Raw genomic sequence first — 18030 nt, 5'->3', positions numbered from 1 at the left:
AGGAAGGAAGGAAGGAAGGAAGGAGGGAGGGAGGGAAGGAAGGAGAGAAAGAGAGAGAGAGAAAGAGGAAAGAAAGAAAGAGAGAAAGAAAAAGAAAGAAAAGAAAAGAGAAAGAGGAAGGAAAAGGGAAGGAAGGGAAGGAAGAAAAGAAATAAAAAATATCACAGCATCCCCTCCCTGGCTGGATAACCCTAGAGAGGTTGGAGACCAGGATCCGAGAGGGAAGCAGCTCAAATAAAATAACCCATGCCATAGCCGGGTGCGGTGACTCACGCCTGTAATCCCAGCACTTTGGGAGGCCGAGGCAGGCGGATCACAAGGTCAGGAGATCGAGACCATTCTGGCTAACACGGTGAAATCCCATCTCTACTAAAAATACAAAAATTAGCCGGGCGTGGTCATGGGCGTCTGTAGTCCCAGCTACTCGAGAGGCTGAGGCAGGAGAATGGCGTGAACCCGGGAGGCGGAGGCTGCAGTGAGCTGAGATCGCACCACTGCACTCCATCCTGGGCGACAGAGCGAGACTCCATCTCAAAAAAAAAAGAAAAAAAAAGAAAAACCCATGCCGCAAAGGATGGCAGGCACAGGCCCCGGCTCAAAGGTTGGGAGATTTGGGGAGCTGGAACTACTCCGGCACCCCCACCAGATGCACAGGGTGTGTGAGGGAGAGCAGCAGCCTCCCAGGAGGGGAGGGCAGGCCAGAGCAAGTTGCCCACGCTCCTCACAGCCACAGTGTTCCTTCCAGGCCCACGCTGCCCCGGATGCTGTATCTGCCAGCTTGCCAGGCCTCATGCCGTAGGCCAGAGCTCTCAACCTTGACCTACTGAGGTTTGGGACCAGATAATTCTTTCCTAGAGAAGAAGGTGGGGGGCTGTCCTGTGTCTCGCAGGACATGTGGCAGCATCCCTGGTGTCCACCCACCAGAGGCCAGGAATACTTCCCCCACCCCCATGTCACAACCAAAACTGTCTCCAGGCAGGGCCCAAAGCTCCCCAGTGTGGCCTGCAGTGCCCGGGGGAGTCCCCAGCCCCCGGGGCCCTGCCGGCACTCAGCCCTGGCTTATGGCAAAGTAGGCCTGTGTGTGGAAGTTGCGGGGCCCAGAGAGCCCTCCTGCAGGCTCTCTCCCCTGCTCCCCTTTCTCTCAGCACAGGCCTGCTCCTCCAGAAACGCAGGGTCCTCCTTCTACACTGGGGCAAAGAGCAGGGGAGAGTCAGGGGACCTGCGTCCTCATGGGGATCACAGCCTCATGAAGGGGTGAGTGGGACTTGGGATTCCTGAGCTTGTTCCTCGTCATTTCTCCACAGAGGATTTCAAACCATGGGAGCCCCTGGAACCGCCCCATCCTCCCCTCCCGGTCTTTACCCAACACTCCCCCCATCTTGGTTCCTCCGGCCTGACCTGGACACCCCCACGTGGGGCCTGAAATGGCACAGGCTTGGGTAGAGGGGGTGGAAGTCCTTATCAAGGCTGGAGAACAAGTGCGTGAGGTTCAGAGAGAAACCTCTTGAGGAAGGCTCCTCTCCAGGGTCGTCCTGGCTTCCTTGGGTACCCTCGGTAGCAAGTGACAGAAACCCTCTCACATGAGCAGGTGCTGAAAAGACCTGCCCTGCCTTCCCCTGACTGGAGGGGTGCAATTCCGTCTCCCCCACTGGTCCTCTGCTCTGTCCAGGAAGCGCCAGGCTTTTCCGACAGCCCTGATCCTGACTGCCCTCACCAGTTTCTGCCTCTTGGGACCTATCCTTCTCCCAAAGTGCCCAAAGTATCTTGAGTTAGGGTCACCAAATTTAGTAAATGAAAACATAGCAAGCCTGGGCAACACAGCAAGACCTTGTTTCTACAATCAACAACAACAACAACAAAACCCAGGCACGGTGGCATGTGTTTGTGGTCCCAGCTACTCAGGAGGCTGAGGTGAGAGGATCACCTGAGCCCAGAAGGCCAAGGTTGCAGTGAGCCATGATTGCACCATTGCATTCCAGCTTGGGAGAAAAAATAAATAAATAAAAGAAAAATAAACACAAGCGAAAGAAACTTACTAAAACACAAATTTTAAAAGAATTAAATAGAACCCTGAGAAGTAAAAAGTAGTTGATGGAGCTGTTGGGCTGGACAGAGGGGAGGTCCCCAGCTGGCCCCAGGGACTTCTCATTCCTCTTGCAGAAAGGAAAGGGGCTTCTCCTGCAAAGCAGCTGCAGATTCGCTTATCAAAATGTTTGCTTTTCTTTTCTTTTTTTTTTGAGATGGAGTCTCGCTCTGTAGCCCAGGCTGGAGTGCAGTGGCATGATCTTGGCTCACTGCAACCCCTCCTGGGTTCAAGCGATTCTCCTGCCTCAGTCTCCCGAGTAGCTGGGACCACAGGCATGTATCACTGTAGCAGGCCAAGCTGCAGACAACACTCCTCAGACACCGGGGTAAAGAAGGAAGTGGTTTATTTGGCCGGGAATGTCGGCAGATTCGTGTCTTAAGAGCTGAGCTCCCCGAAAAAGAAATTCTTGGCCTTTTTAAAGGCTTACAACTTTAAGGGGTCCACATGAAAGGGTCGTGATAAATCGAGCAAGCGTGGGAAACGTGACTGGGGGCTACATGCATCAGCTAACAGAACAAAAAGTTTTACAATGCTTTTTTCATACAGTGTTTGGAATGTACAGATAACACAAGTAGTTTAGGTCAGGGGTTGATATTATTATTATTACTTTTTTTAACTCCTAGGACCGAATGATGGTGCCAAGGTTGTCTGGCTATTTATCTTACTTTTGTTTTTTTCCAACTTTTTGCTTTTTTTCTGCTCTTGTGAACTAGGCAAGGTGCGGGGAGGAGGGCAGCAGGAGTAGTAGTGGTCTCCTTCCTTACCACCATATCCAGCTAATTTTTGTATTTTTAGTAGAGACTGGGTTTCACCATGTTGGCCAGGCTGCTCTGGAACTCCTAACCTCGTGATCCACCCCTCTTGGCCTCCCAAAGTCTGGGATTGCAGGTGTGAGCCACCGTGCCTGGCCCAAAATGTTTTCTTAAATGTGTTCTGTGCCTGGGCTTTGATTATCAACATGTTGAATGGCACGTCTGATCACCATAATTTTGAAGTGGTGACAGCTGTAAATTTCAAGGTGTCTATGACAACAGTATTTGATGTGGTCATTTCATGGGTGTTGCATATGAGGTCACATTCATACTCGAAGGAAACATGAAATTTTCAGTCAAGGGCAATTAAAAAAAAAAAAAAAGAGGTAATTTTTCCCCCATCTCAGTTCACAGATTCTCTGAATTTTGATTTCTGATTTCCAGGTTAAGAAGTGGCTCTCAACCAGCATTTAAAAATAAAGAAATATAAAAATAGAAGTAGAGAAGAGAAAAAAATGCTAGTGTGTATTTCATGCACAAAGATGAAGCTGGGTTGTGAAATCTTTGCCTAGGTCTGGTGTTCAGGGGCCAGACTTTGCAGCTTGGCCACCCCAAGGTGAACTTCCAACTCTACCTCTAACTGCTGTGTAGGACAAGTGACTTTGCCCTCAGTGCCTCAGTTTCCTCATTTTGCAGAGATAATTGAAGTCCTGTCCTTCAGTTGTTGTGTGTGGGGACTTTGGGTGGAGCCCCTGAAACAGGACCTGGCCCTTCCCCTGATCACTGACTGTTTGTTGCATTAGAGGATCACTGGGTGTTTGGCTGTTGCATTACACGTGTTGCTTCCTGTGTCTCAAGTAGGATCAATTTCTCTCTGTGGATCATGGTCCCAAAGGGCTGAAAACCCTGTCCCTGGAGGCCCCTGGAGCTCTGATCTTGGCAAGTGCCCATGTGGACTTGGAGGCTTGGGAAGGGGACATGAAGAATGGGCCAGGTCTAGGGCTTATACTGATTTCCTGTTGCTACTGTGACAAATTACCACAGTGTGAGGTCTACTATCTCCAGCCATCTGCATCTCCTGCCTTTGCTCATGTTGAGCCCTCAAACTGTAATGCCCTCCTCCCCTTGTCTCCACTTGGCCAACTGTCCCTCATCCTTTAAGACTTACCTCAGACATTGCCTCCTCTAGGAAGACTTCCCTGAAGCACATCCCCCTCACCTCACCTCTGGGCAGGTGCCCACACACAATGACCTACATGTGTCCCCAACCATGCAGATGGCAAAGTGAACTGCCACTATCTGCCTCTGCACCAGCCCCCACCACGGTGTATACACACTCAGCTGAAACCTGACCTCTTCTTTATACCCCCCAGTGCCAGGAGAGCCTGGTGAGGACAAGGCCTTGGCAAACATTTACTGAGTGAATGGATGAGTGAGTGGCTTCCCTGAGACCCCTTGAACACTCAGAGAAGCCTGGGACTGAGTGGCCAGAAGAGGCCTGCTGGATAGGCCTGGGGTGAGGGACAGTGGGGAGTGGTGGCCTTGAAGCCTGACTCTTCAAAGATTGTGGGACTGGCACAGAGACCCACAGCACCCCTGAGGGGGTGGTGCTGCTCTCTTTCTGTCCTCGGCAGAGTCACCTTTGCCCTATCCCTCATCTCAGTTCACTGGGCTCCAGCACTGTGGCCTTTGTCTCCAAGGAGCAGGGGAGGGTTTGGTTGTACCCCAGATGCAAGGACCAATCCTGGATGCACTGATTCTGCAGAAGCTTTATTTATTGGTGGATTCAGTTTCAGCGTCCCGACTCAGTTACTCCAGCACCGTCAGCCACCACCACCCAGATGGCCTCAGCTCGGATGGCCCCGTACCCCACCCTAGAGACCCGAGGGTGCCTTTGATGGTCATGTGACAGTAACTGGCGGTTCAGTGGTCGGCTCCTCTAGTGGGTAATTCCATTCAAAGCCAATGCTCTTGATGCCGAGGAGTCCATATTGGCCATAGATGCCCACCAGCACCTGCCCCTCTTGGCTGGGGTAGGCAGAGAAGATCTGGCCATCGAGCTTCCCAAAATAGAAAGTGCGTTCCTTGCTGGTGTACAGGACCATACCCCGGAGGAAAGCTTGGAAGGCGACAAAGACTTTTGTGATGTATTCGCCTGGCTGCAGGGTGACTTCCTGGGTATTCCCACCTGAGGCGCCCTGTTTCACGTCCCAGGTGTCTCCAAGTTTCACCTGGACACTGGGGGAGAGGCAAAGCTTTGGACGCCCAGATCTGGGATGGCCCAGCACATCCCGGGTCCTCAGCGCCCCCACCCTCCTTCCCAGGATGCAGAGAGTCCAGCGCCATCAGAATTCGGGTCCCTAACACAAACTCACTGGTCACCAACCCTGGTTCTACCACTTTCAGGCCCTGTGATCTTGAGCTCATTACTCAGCCTCTTCGGACTTAGTTTCCCCATCTGCAAAGTGGATGTGATTTTTGGGAGGAGTCACTGAGGTCCAGGCGAGGAGACCTCCGCGCAGTGCCTGGTCCACGTGACTGCAGAAGGCACCAGCTGCCGCCACTGTGGCCCACATATGAGCTGCCTCTGGCCGAGCCTGGACCTCCCAAGCCTTAGTCACTCTGAGCAGAGCAGCTCACAGACTGAGGGGCAGGTGACTTCCCACACTCGCCAGCACTTCCCCGACGGGGCTTATCTGCATCCCTCCCTCACCCTGCTGCTCTCCTAGGACGCACCCCTCCAGCTCGCCACGCTCACACAGTCTCCTCTGCTGTTGGGCTTCTCTCCCCTCTCCCAGGACCCCAGAACTCCTAAGTGCAGGGCAAAAATCCATCCCAGACCTCCAGCACAGACACCTCGATATGAAGGAAATGGTCCTGGATTTCTGCCTCTAACACTTCTGCTGACTCATGTTCAGTCAGTGGTCCACTCTGACCCTTACCTCCTGTCTTCTTTGACAGTAATCGGACAGACTTTTCCCTGACTTTCCTATCAGGCATGGGGACGGAGAGGTCATTTTTGGTTGAGTTGAGCTTGGGTTGAAGGGAGAAGGTAGGGAGGACGGTCTGACCTCTGCTCAAGCCATGAAGCATCGGTGGGAGCCAGGCATGCGTGGGAAAAGTGGCTACAGGTGCCCACCGGCTGCCCCGAGTTCCTGAAACTGTGGGATGGGTGGGGACATGGCCTCACTCACCTTTTCACCAGGAGAAGACCCACACACACCCGCAGCCCTGTAATTTCATGGTCGTAATCTTCAGTGGTGGTGAAATACTTGCCTCCTCCAGGGCCGTACATCTCTGCAGAAAAGAGAACAAAAGGGAAGAAAATCCCCACGCAGTGATATGGGGGCAACCTCTGCCAGAACAGGGGACCCCGCCCCTCCAGGCAGACAGGATGGTTCCGTGACCAGAGTTAGTCTGGGACAAGGGCCGGGTGAGGCCCTGGCTCTCCTGGAGGGAGGCAGGGGAGGTTGAGGGCAGACTCCACCGACTTACTCCCTGCCCAGGTGGGGCCCCCCAGGAGGGCAAGCGTGAGCAGCAGCAGCATGGCCTCTGGCCGGCGCATCCCAGGGCTCTGTGGGAAGAAGAGAGGCCTCCTGACTCCAAAGCAAGGGCCAGTGTGGCCTCGCTGGGCCCCACCCATGGAGCCAAGCACCTTACCTCGCCTGTGACTGGGTGTCTGATTGTGTCGGGCACCCTTCACATCGCCTTTATACTCTCCTGGGCCCTCTGGGCCCCCATCCAGAAGGAAGGAGCAAGGGGCCACCAGGGGGACAGGAAGGAGCTGGCCGTGGGGCTCTTCCTGGGGGAAGGCCCAGGGCCGGCCTTGGGGAGGCTCCCGGACGTGTGGCATTTGCTGTCTTGGCTCTGCAGCCTACACAAACAGAGCTGGGGACAGTGACAGGCACTTCACGATCACCTCTGGGCTCTCTCAGTCAACACTGGTGCCGACCTGGATGGCAGAGTTGGGGAGAGGCTGGCTTATTGGCTTCCACCCAAGGGTAACAGGTCAAGGGTCCACAGAAGCTCCGTGGGGCCCACTGCCACCGTGGGCAACCTGGAGTCAGGGCCTCCTTCAGACTCAGGCAGCACCTGGTGCCTGGCAGGCTTCCTAGGACCCAGGCTGAGCTCGATGCGGGCCCCAAGAGAGCTTGAATGGACCACCCAGCCCTTTGTGTCCTGTGCCCTGTGCAACAGGTGCCCCAGGCACTGGCCCTCAAGGCACTGCCCTTGGAGGCTGCCTGGGTTTCTCCTCTGTGCTGCATCTGGGTGGAGAGGGTATGAGCCAGTGTTCAGGGGCTCAGAGATCATGGGAGGGAAGGACACCAAAGGTGCAGTCCTTGCCACGATGGGAGGCAGAGGGCCTGGGGAGGGCAACCCCCCAGGCTGGTGTTTGGAGGTGTCTCGTCCCAAGGACCCTGAAGGACCCAGGGCATTGGGAGTGAGCTGGAGTCTGCAGAAGAGGTGGGGTGTCGGATAAGGATCAGGGGAGAAGAGATAAAGGCTGTCAGATGCCCTGCAATCAGGGGACAGATTGCAGCTCAAACGCAGTTCCATGCGTGTCCTCAGGACACCTTTCGTGTGTGTTCCAGGGACTGAAGCTCCGCAGGGCCCATGACCACTCGGAACAGCCACAGAGCCATGATCACCAACACAGGACCCTGAAGCCAGAGGCGGGTCCAGCCCGGCTTCCTTATGTAGCTGGGCTGGGATCTGCAGGCACTTGCTTCACCTCTCTGGGCCTCTGTTCTGTGTGGATAACAGCAGAACCTCCCCCTGAGGGTGCTGTGAGGAGCTGAGATCCTCCCCCCGGGGCCAGTTTCCCTGACCCTTAGACTTTATGCCTTGGGGGAGACTGTACAACGTTAACCTTTGGAAAGAGCAAAAGCTGAGAAATCACAGACGCGTCCACCTGGAGATGCTGAGAGCCCCGGTGGTGGATCCCTGGCTTTGGAAAAGTTGGGTGGAGAGGGTGGGGGACGCTCCCACTGCACACCCGTCCCCCAGGGAAACAGGGTGGAAGACCAATGTATCTGGACCCCACACGCTTCCCAGGCAGAGGGGTGTGGAGCAGGGCTTTGCGTATGCACAGAATGACTCTGGAAGTGCTGGCTCGCCAGGAACGGGGACGCTGGTCTCAACGGGATGAGGGTGGGCAGGGGCTGCGAGAGGGGCGGGACTTTAATGACTTGAACCGGGGCCTGCGCCAGGGGTGGCGATATACGGCCCAGCCAACCACCACCTGGGCACCTCTGCCCAGCCCATGAGCAAAGAATGTCTCCTACATGTTAACATTCTTAGGAAACATTCTAAAGAACGATGTCTTGTGGTCCATGAAAATTATTTGAAATTCCCATGCCCCAGTTCATAAGTCAAGCATCATTGGCCCACAGCTGCCGTGCGCTCATTGGCATGTGGCCTGTGGCTGCCTTCATGCTTGCGCAGAAGCTCACATGGCTGTGACAGAGACCTGCGGCCCCTGAACCTAAAATTCTACTATCTGGCCCTTCACACAAAATGTCCACCCACCCCTGGTCAATACCTATTCCCAAAGAACCACCATAGCCCTGTACCTGGTGCTGGATGGCACAGTCAGGAAGGGGGCTCCCTGTGACCCCCCAGCCCTGATGGGGCAGGAGCAGAGCAGCACATTAGCCTTGGCACCTGGCCCTTGCTCTGGCGCCTGTACCATCTCCCTGGAGAGGCTGATCAGGGCTGGGTTCCTACTGACTAGTGTTTCAAGGTGAGGCCCCAGTTGCACCTCTCTGTACCCCCTCAAGCGCTCCTCTGATTTCGAGGGAAGCAGACCCCAGGCTGGGGGAGGGTAAGAGGAGCCCCTCTCAGGAGGAACCTCCTTCAGGGAGGTGGAGGTGGAAGAGGCCAAGCCCTTGGCCAGCACAGCTCTTGGAGACAGGAGCTCAGAGGTGGCACAAAGGGGCTGTGTTCTTGCCCCAGCCCAGCCTGAGGGCACCTTTCCATGTTTTGCTGGCAGTTCAGAGGCCTTCTTCCTAACTCCAGGCTAACAGGGTTTGGTGCCCAGAAGGAGAGTCATCTGGGCCAGGACTCTAGAAGCACCAACTGGGGTTGGGGGGACTAGGAGGCAGAGACAGTATACACTGGAGGGGAGGTTAAGATGGTACGAACATGGGGATCACACATGCTCATTCACACACGTGCACTTGAAGATGCATGCATACACATGCAGCCAGACACACACCGCCCAGCCTCTCCCGCACGCGGGGGGCATGCACACACGACACTCCTCCTCACCTGCATGCCTGACCTGGGGAAGAAGCCCACCTGGTGGGAGGCACCCCTCTCCCACCCTCCATCTGCCCTGGCCCAAGTGCTGGCCCTGAGCCCGCGTACAGGGAGACTCAACACAGGCCCTTTGTCCCTTGGGATCAGGGCTCCCAAGAGAGGGATTTACTGAGCATTTATTCCTGCCCCGGGCACACCCAGTCCTCATTCTGCCAGGAGAGGGGAACAATGAGGCCTTCTCCTGCCTGCAGAGGTGGCCCTGGGCCGGCTGGCCCTTGTGTGTCAGGCGTTGGGTTAGGGCCACAAGCCCCTGGCCTCCCTGCCCTCCAGGTGTGGGACTTGGGAAGACCGCTCTGTGGCTCTGCAGCCTGAGGCACAGCAGACAAGAGGGTCTCCATCTGCACCCACTCAGTGGGTGGGGCCTCCCTGTGGCCTGGGGGCCAGGCTGAGCCTCTGCAGGAAGCCCCCAGCCTCACTGGAGGCAGGAACATGAGTCCCTGGCTAGGATCTCCAGATAGGACTGGCCTGACTGAGACTCTGAGCAAAGTCAGGAGCTGTCTCCTCCCAAGGCCTTGGTGGCTCCCTGGGACTCAGGAACCAGAAGGAAGGTCCTGCTGCCTGGGGGAGGGGCAGGATCAGAAGCCCAGGGGCCTTCACCCCAACCCCAGCAGGTCAACACGGGCTATGCATGTGGACTTGTCCTTGAGCGGCTGCTGCTGGGGAAGGAGGCCCTGAGAGAAGGCACCACAGCCTTGTGCTCCTGAAACCACAGCTCCCGCATGCCTGCAGCACACTCGCTGAGTTCCCGTTGGTGCCACACCTGCACTAAGCATTTTATTTATTTATTTTTTTTTTTTTTAGAGGCAAACTCTGTCTCTGTTGCCCAGGCTGGAGTACAGTGGCTCGATCTCGGCTCACTGTACCCTCCACCTCCCAGGTTCAAGTGATTCCCCTGCCTCTGCCTCTGCCTCCCAAGTAGCTGGGATTACAGGCACCCACCACCACACCTGGCTAATTTTTTTATTTTTAGTAGAGATGGGGTTTCATCATATTGGCCAGGCTGGTCTCGAACTCCTGACCTTGTGATCTGCCTGCCTCGGCCTCCCAAAGTGCTGGGATTACAGGCGTGAACCACTGTGCCTGGCATAGTTTTTTTTTTTTCTTTTTTTTCTTTTTTTTTTTTAAAGAGATAGGGTCTCGCTTTGGCACCCAGACTGGAGCCAGTGTAGTGGTGTGATTCTAGCTCACTGCAACTTCGAAGTCCTGGGCTCCTTCCACCTCAGTCTTCTGAGTGTAGCTGGGTCTACAGGCCCACACTACCACACCCAGCTAAGGAACCACAGAGCCCCAAAGAGGGAAGCACAGACCTGGCTCAGGGAGCTCCCAGGTCTGGGCTCCCCTGAAGCACTGCAGCTTTTCTCTCCTTCTCTTCACCGGAAATGTGGCGAGCAAGGGCCATGTTCAGCCCTGTTTGTGTTACAGCTCCTTTATCTTCGCCATTTCATGGGTCCCGAGTTCTCGTCCTGTGACCAGGAAGAACGAGGTATGCAGACAAGTGGAGGGTGAGCAAGGCAAAGAGGAGCTTTACTGAGTGATAGAACCAAATTTTGGGTAAAGCAGTTAGAGTCAGTTACTACTATACTGGTTGGACAAAGAATAGGTGTTAACTGTGAAGACGTGACAAAATTACGTGAGGCTTAGAATGTAAGAGCTATTCTTTAAATGTCTGTGCAGGATTCTCTTCGTCTCAATTTCTCATCCTTGAAGGTAGAGTGTTACCTTTCCTTCTGGTGTAGGCAGAGTCTTTTACATGGACTTTTCATCCTTTGCTTTAAAGAAACAGCACAAAGGTCAAAATGATTTTTTTGAAAACTGCTGTTTTCAAGTGTCTTTACTTAAATAGTCAATATGCCAGAATACTGAGGAGTTTGGAGAAAAGAGAATTTAGTTTAGAGAGGGATAAAGAAGAGGTGTAGAAATGGGACAGGAAGGCTGCAGACAGGAAAGAATCTCAGCTCGCTTTGAGCCAGTGTCTTGTGGAGAGGCAATTTTGAATCAGAATGCGCTTAGAACTTCAAGAAACACATGAAGTATGCCACTCATTCAGATTGCTTAATTTTAGGCTCACGGTCTCATAATTTAGCCCTAAAAGACAATTTTGGGGGAACTCAAAAGACCCCCAGTGAAGCGGTGTCATTGTCTGGGGTAAATACCCGAGGTTTGTTGCCTCATGCCAAGGAAATCAAGGACAGACACATGTGGAGTGAGATTAACAATGGAGGTTTAGTAGAAGAAAGAGAAAGGAGAACAGTTCTGTCTCCAGTGAAGGAGAGGGGTTCCTGAGTGGGACTTCTTGCCTGCGGCAGAATGCACAGGGTTTTATAGACAGGCTTGAGGAGGCGGTGCCTGATTTACATAGGGCCCAAAGATTGGCTGGACCAGGTGTGACGTTTACATAGTGTGCGGGGAAGCTGGTCACCCCACCCTAATCTCTTATTATGCAAATAAGGTCTCTACTTGGCCAGCGCCACGTTGCCTGCTCCTTACTGTGCATGTAGTTGACAAAGAAAGAGGAAGATGGAGCCACCATGCTGGACGTGCCTAGTCCCCAGTTAGCCTTTTCCTACGACACAGCTGCTAGCATTCACCCATGCAAGCTTCTAGCTTGCTTGTCTATATCTGCAGCTCGATTTTACAAGGTGCTCTTTGTTAGAAAAGAAAATAACTTGGGGGCTGCTTTTCATTAGAAGGAAAACCTGCCCGGGCACGGTGGCTCACGCCTATAATCTCAGCACTTTGGGAGGCCAAGGGGGTCAGATCACCTGAGGCTGGAAGTTCTAGACCAGCCTGAACAACATGGAGAAACCCGTCTCTACTAAAAATACAAAATTAGCCGGGCGTGGTGGCGCATGCCTGTAATCAATCCCAGCTATTCAGGAGGCTGAGGCAGAAGAATTGCATGAACTTGGGAGGTGGAGGTTGCGGTGAATCGAGATCTCACGACTGCACTCCAGCCTGGACAAGAGCAAAATTCCATCTCAAAAAAAAAAAAAAGAAAGAAAGAAAGAAAGAAGAAAACCATACCAAGAACTTCTTTCCCCTCGCTATCTGCCTAAATAATCTCTTCTTAACTCCTATATCACCAGGAGGGCCATAAAAGATCCGAAGTAGCTTAGGTGTACTCTGTCCCTTGATTTGAAAGCACCTCCAGCCTCAGTCACTGAGCCACAGCCAAGGACTTAGCAGCCCCCACTTCGAATCCTCTCACTCCCCCACACTCTGTCCCCCTCACACTGCTTTCTCCTGCCATGCCACTGCCTTCCACAGGCCATTTCCACCGAGGAAAAGGAATCATCTTGTACGTCCACTATCCAGATTCTCCACTCTTTCCACCCCTTTGCTGATGTAAGTAAGAGTAATGACCTGCTCCCTGCAGGCACTGAGGATTAGATCCATGCAAGAATTCACCAGAGAAACGACAGGAAAACCCTTAGTCCTGTCTAAGGGATCACTAACGATTACAATAAAAAGCAACTAGTGAAGGCATTTAAGAGGAAATTTGCCTGCAATGGGACGGTAACTGAGCATCCAGAATACAGAGAAGCCATTCAGCTACAGGATGACCAGTGCAAGAACATATGCCAGTGCCTTGTAGAGGTAGGACTGGCTAAGGACGATCGACTGATGGTTCAAGGGTTTTAACTACTTATGGCTCACTGAAACTTAAGTGAGGATTTCCTCGTAATGAGTAGAATTTCCCTTCTTTCCCTTGTTACAAGTTTAAAAACGTCACAGTTTGTCTAATGTAACCATTTGGGGTCTGCTTTTAACTTGCACTAGTGTAATTCCTTCATGCAATAAACTGAAAAAATAAAAATAAAAAAATAAAAACATAGCTAAGGGAGGACCATGATTTTCAAACACGGAGCCAGCTGGAGTCCCACAAGGGGAAGCATTATTGCCTACTCCCTGGGTGCCCAGAGCCTCACCTCAGGGCTGTGCCAGCTCTGGGGCATCCTATGCCCCAGGACTACTCTCAACATGGTGGGGGGCGTGGTCAAGAGAGAAACGCCCACCCTGGTGTCCTTGTCCTCAGTGGGCCAATGCTGAGGCCCCCACAGGATTGCACCCCAGTTGCCTAGAATGGCACCCTCTGTGTTTGTGCAAGCTCATCAGCGTTCCCTCCTTCCCTGCCTCAGTTTCCCCACTTCCTGCAATCACCTCCCAGATAAACTACCTGCACCCATGTCCTGGTCCTAGGTCAGCCTTGGGGGAACCATGGTAAGATCAGGATGTCTGGCGTTTCTGTGCTGGATCCTTAGGGGGTGAGGGATGTCAGGATCATTTCCTCCAATGCACACACCCCCACTCCAGGCTTCTCAGCTCCTGGCACCCTGGAACTACTCCTGTTCCATTGCGGGGCATGATATGCGTCTAATTTCAGCTACTCAGGAGGGTGAGGCAGGAGGATCGAGATCAGCCTAGGAGTTCAAGACCAGCCTGAGCAACACACAATTCTCTTTCTGATCAAAACAGAACAGATGTGGGTGTGAGCCAGGGGCACAGACAGGCCGGCTGCACAAGAGAGAATGAGCTGTCCATGAAGCCACCGCATTTGAGGAATACTCTGCAAGGCATCAACTGGAATGTATTTATTACCAAACAAGACAGAAGAGAACCAGGGCCTGACTTAGCAGTGGCCCCAGCCTGCACGGGCTTGGGTAGGCTCAGGCTGGCCCCAGGAGTGGGAGAGCCCAGAGAAGAGGGAGAAAGAGCAGCGGCCAGGAGGGGTCTGGCTGGGACATGCCACTCTGGGCCATCAGCTTCTGGATCCACCCGAAGTGGTAGCTGACATTGGTGTAGACACCGGGCCGATTGGGCCGACCACAGCCCACTCCCCAGCTCACGACTCCAATCTGATACCACAGTCCATTCTTGTTACAGGCCAAGGGTCCACCTGAGTCACCCTGGGGAGCAGCAGGGCTGAGATCAGCCTGGGGCGGAGTGAGTGGGGCAGGGGAGAAGCCGAGAGCAGGAAGGGCTGTGGGGCTGGGTAGACTGGGTGCACATCCTTCTCCTCCCCCTGGCAGCGGCCAAGCCTCCGTTTCTGCATCTGCAGAGTGGGGCAACAGTCTCCACCTCCTGGGGTTGGCATGAGGGTCAAATAAAGCACAGGGACACAGGTTGCTTTCCTGGGCTGGGAGTGGTGGCAGGGACACTCACAAAGCAGGAATCCTTCTCGCCTTGGGCATCGCCAGCACAAACCATGTCTCCAAAGATGTCCGTGCGGAAACTATACTTGAAGAAGAGGTAGTTGCACATAGAGTTGTTTATGATGGCGACCTGAACTTCCTGGAGGGTATAGGGAGATGGCAGTTCTGTGGGGACGATAGAGGGAAAGAGAGAGACACCAACTTGAGGCCCCTCTAGGGAGGGATGGCATAGGCTGTGGGGGTGGGGGTCCTAGGGCACCCACTGTGCCTGGCAAGTTCATCTCCATTACCCCCAGCTCCAGCCCAGATCCCAGCACAGCAGAGGCCCTCAGCAGCATCACGAAGGCCCCAGCGAGAGACAGGCTGTCAGAGCTCCTCCAGCCTCACTTTCCCTATCTGTAGAATGGCAACAATGGCCCTGCCTGCGCCCACGGAGAGATTCCTTAGCAAAAAGGAGCAGGGGGAGGGGCGAAGGCAGCTGAGATGGTGTTAAGATGAGCACCCAAAGCCAGACCCGGGGGAGAGGCAGCCTGGCTGCAGCCCTGGCCTCAGTAGCAGCTGGGCGCTTTCAGGGCCTGGGCACAAGCTTGTTGCGGCGCTCTTAGGGCCCCCCCAGTACCCCTGGGAGGCAGCAGTCATCAGGACCCACTCCCAGATAAGGAGAGTCAGGGGGATATCACCCCGCTGACCCCCGGCAAGGCACTGGGGAAGTCTCAGAGCCTGACAGGAACCCACACCTGTCCAATTCCTGCCTCAGAGTCCCAGCCAGCACCTTGTACTGCAGAGGATGACAAAAGACAACAAGGCCCAACCTGCAGGCAGCGCTTCCCATCAGCGGGGCCTCTCCTAAGCCCTTGGGACTAACAACCTGGGAACTAGCCTGTGATGTGGAACCATCATTACCCTGTTTCACAGGGGAGGAAACTGAGGCACCGTGAGATGAACAGCTTTGCCCAAGGCCTCCCAGTCAGCGCAGGGCAGAGCAAAGGTGCATACCAGGCAGGGGGCTCCAGAAGTGCCTGCCCCCCGCCTCCCCTACACTGTGAGTTGAGGCGCAGCCTGGGGTTGGTGTGACCTGTCCACTCTGCGCTGGGGAGAGAGGGTGGCAGAGGCAGCCTGGCCGTGCCCCCGGCTCACACCCACTCATCTTTGCAGCAGGGGCCCTTCCCAGGGAAGGGAAAGGATCCCTCCTCTAGAGGGAGGCGGCTCCAGTGCTGAGTTTCCCATTCCCGCTTCCAACTGCCGGGGTGTGACCTGGGGACATCCCTTACCCTCTCTAAGGCAAGGGGCCCTGACTTCTCCATTTATCAGTTCTTGGCAATTTCCATAACCCTCTCAGTTTTCTCATCTGTAAAATGGGTATAAAAACGTTACCAACTTCATTCCTAGGTGAGCTCCAGGAGGAGGAGAGGCCGCGCCTGCCTCACTGCTGGGTCCCCATGCCTAGAACAGTGCCAGGCACACTGCGTGTGCTCAAGGAACCACATTTGTTATTGTTACTACTGTTGTGGGATGATGCAGTGACAGGCCAGACAGGGGAGCAGAGGGAAGGGGATTCCTAATACAGGGAACACACCCAGTCAGGGGCTGCCGGCCCCAGGGCTCCTCCAGATGCTGGGCCCACTTCTTTCAGGGCATGTGTGTTGGGGGACATGCAGGTGCCAGGGCAGGCCCACCAGAGAATCCCCAGAGGGGTTTCCGTGGGAGCTGCGGTTGAGCATGGCTTGAAAATTTATGGGGAGAGGAATGGGCTCAGTGCTGCAGGAGAACCGGCCAGAGCTAGGGTGGGTGCAAGAGGCTTGGAGAGGCAGCCCGGGAGCCTGATGCCTGGGGCATTGGTGAGCACCGGGGGAGGTGGAAAGATGCAGCAATAAATTCAAGTCTGACGTTTATGTCGCCAAGCCCTCCAGAACCCCTCCACCACCCCACCACCCACAGGCCTGTACCAAGCTGGCCTCCCTCTCACACTCTCCTTCTGGCCCCCACAGCCCCTGGAAGGGAGAGACTGGGTGTTTGGTCCCTGCCCTGGTAGGTGAGGAGAGACTGCGCACAAGGGGGGCGTAGCCTGCACTCCCAGACCAAGCAAGGGGCTATTGTGCCTGTGTAGGGGAACAGGTGAACAAAGACAGTTCCTCCCTGACCTGCCTGTCCCCAGCCTCACCCTCATCCTCCTTGATGTTCCCCCAGCCGGTCACCCAGCAGTCTGTCCGGTTCTGAAACTCAAATGTGGAAGCCTGGAGACAGATGGGCTGGATGTGGTTAGTGTAGGTGACAGGTGCAGACAGCTTCACCAAGGCAATGTCATAGGGTGAATTCCCCAGGTAGCGAGGGCTCAGATAGATATTCGACACGAAGTAACGGGTGTAGTAGGCCTGCAGGCTCCAGAAGGATGGCATGGAAGTCAGCTGGCCAAACTGGATCGTCCACCCAGAGGGATCACTAAGGTCACTCTCTCTGGTAGAAGAGAAGAGAGCAATCAGGGGCCCTGGACGGAGGGCTGGCTGCCTGAGCACAACTGGGGCCCAGTCCAGGAGGGGAGACTGTGGCATTGCTACTACTTGCTAACACCCAGGGTCCCCTGTAGAAATGAAAGAGCCCAGAGAGATCACAACCAAAGTCCTAGGACCTGCTCCTGGAGCAGGAGGGTGGGGTCTTGTCATCTCCCAGAGGTGTCCCAAGGACCCTTGCATTAAGCCAAGGCCTCCAGGGGCACCCCCATGCAGCCCAAGGAGGAATGGGCAGATGCACCACGGCAGTGTGGGCTTGGCAGGATGGAGTCCACAGAGCGTCCCGGGCATGCTCGCCTTGGTTCAGTGCTCCACACTGTACTGCACGTCCACCAGGAGGCGGAATGAGGGTGGGATGGATGGTGGTGAGCTTTGGGTTAAAAGAAAAAGGGAGAGAATACCCAAAAGTGTGTGGAAATGTTCTGGAAGAACATTCTGGAAGAACCTGAACAGGGTTCCCTCCCGGAGACCCAAAAGGAACTGGAATGGGTGTAACCGGCTGCCGCAGAGCCTGGGGCTCAGTAGAACACCAGGCGGCATCCACGCACCACATTCACGCCCAAGTGTGGCATCAGACCATAGGTAAAGTTAGGTGGCACTCCCTCCAGCCCTGCTCCTGCCCGTCCCCACACCCCTCAGTTCGCACCCCACTCACTCTTCAAAGCAGTGCGCCGCAGTGAGCGCCCAGCGGTGGCTGAGCAGACTCGCTCCGCACACGTGGGAATCCCACAGGCGCAGGCTCCCCTGCCATGGCCAACGCCCGAGTTCAGCGTCCAGTCCACCCACGATGCGCGTCGTGATGACCCGTTGGCCGCATGGTCCTCGGATGGTCAGAGGAACTGCTGAGCCGCGGGAGGCAGCCCCCCAAGCCCGACCTCTCCCTTTCTCCCCTTCAACCCAGCCAGGAAACCACGCTTTTACCCACCCAGTGTCCCCTCGCGTGTGTAGAGCAGGAAGTAGGTGACACTGGAGACCCTCCCACGTGCTCTGCAGGGCCTGCCCATCCCCCTCCAGCGCCCATTGGTTACTTTCCACACCAACAGAGTTCTCGATCCCGGGGGCGAGGCCGAGAGAGCAGTAGAGGCCCCCCTTCCCCTCCCCCCGCCCCCGTGCACCTCAGCCCAACGGCCCCGGCGGGCATCACGCATCCTGAGCGCCCTACCTGACGACAGATCCACCTCATCTGACTCTGCAGGAGACAAGAAGTGAGC

General features: G+C 54.9%; 2 protein-coding genes across 2 annotated transcripts in view; both read right to left on the bottom strand.

The window, feature by feature from the left end:
• Positions 1–4587: 4587 nt before the first annotated feature.
• ZG16B (zymogen granule protein 16B) lies at positions 4588–6579 on the bottom strand. The gene is given in 4 exon segments (XM_011982636.1): positions 4588–5076; positions 6033–6135; positions 6334–6412; positions 6499–6579. Coding segments are annotated over 4 exon segments (600 nt in total). The 3' UTR covers positions 4588–4739.
• A 7134-nt stretch (positions 6580–13713) lies between these two features.
• Positions 13714–18030, bottom strand: part of PRSS21 (protease, serine, 21 (testisin)) — a 19037-nt gene continuing 14720 nt past the window's right edge. The window contains exons 2-5 of the mRNA XM_011982655.1: positions 17475–17754; positions 16474–16766; positions 14323–14477; positions 13714–14066 (exon numbers count right to left, since the gene is read on the bottom strand). Of these exons, the coding sequence (XP_011838045.1) occupies positions 13827–14066; positions 14323–14477; positions 16474–16766; positions 17475–17754 (968 nt within the window). The 3' untranslated portion in view covers positions 13714–13826. The remainder of the gene's footprint in view (positions 14067–14322; positions 14478–16473; positions 16767–17474; positions 17755–18030) is intronic.

The sequence above is a fragment of the Mandrillus leucophaeus genome, unplaced genomic scaffold, assembly GCF_000951045.1.
Source record: "Mandrillus leucophaeus isolate KB7577 unplaced genomic scaffold, Mleu.le_1.0 Scaffold240, whole genome shotgun sequence".
Taxonomy (NCBI): Eukaryota; Metazoa; Chordata; class Mammalia; order Primates; family Cercopithecidae; genus Mandrillus; species Mandrillus leucophaeus.
The sequence above is the reverse complement of the archived record's forward strand: the minus strand, read 5'-3'. Positions and strand labels throughout refer to the sequence as shown.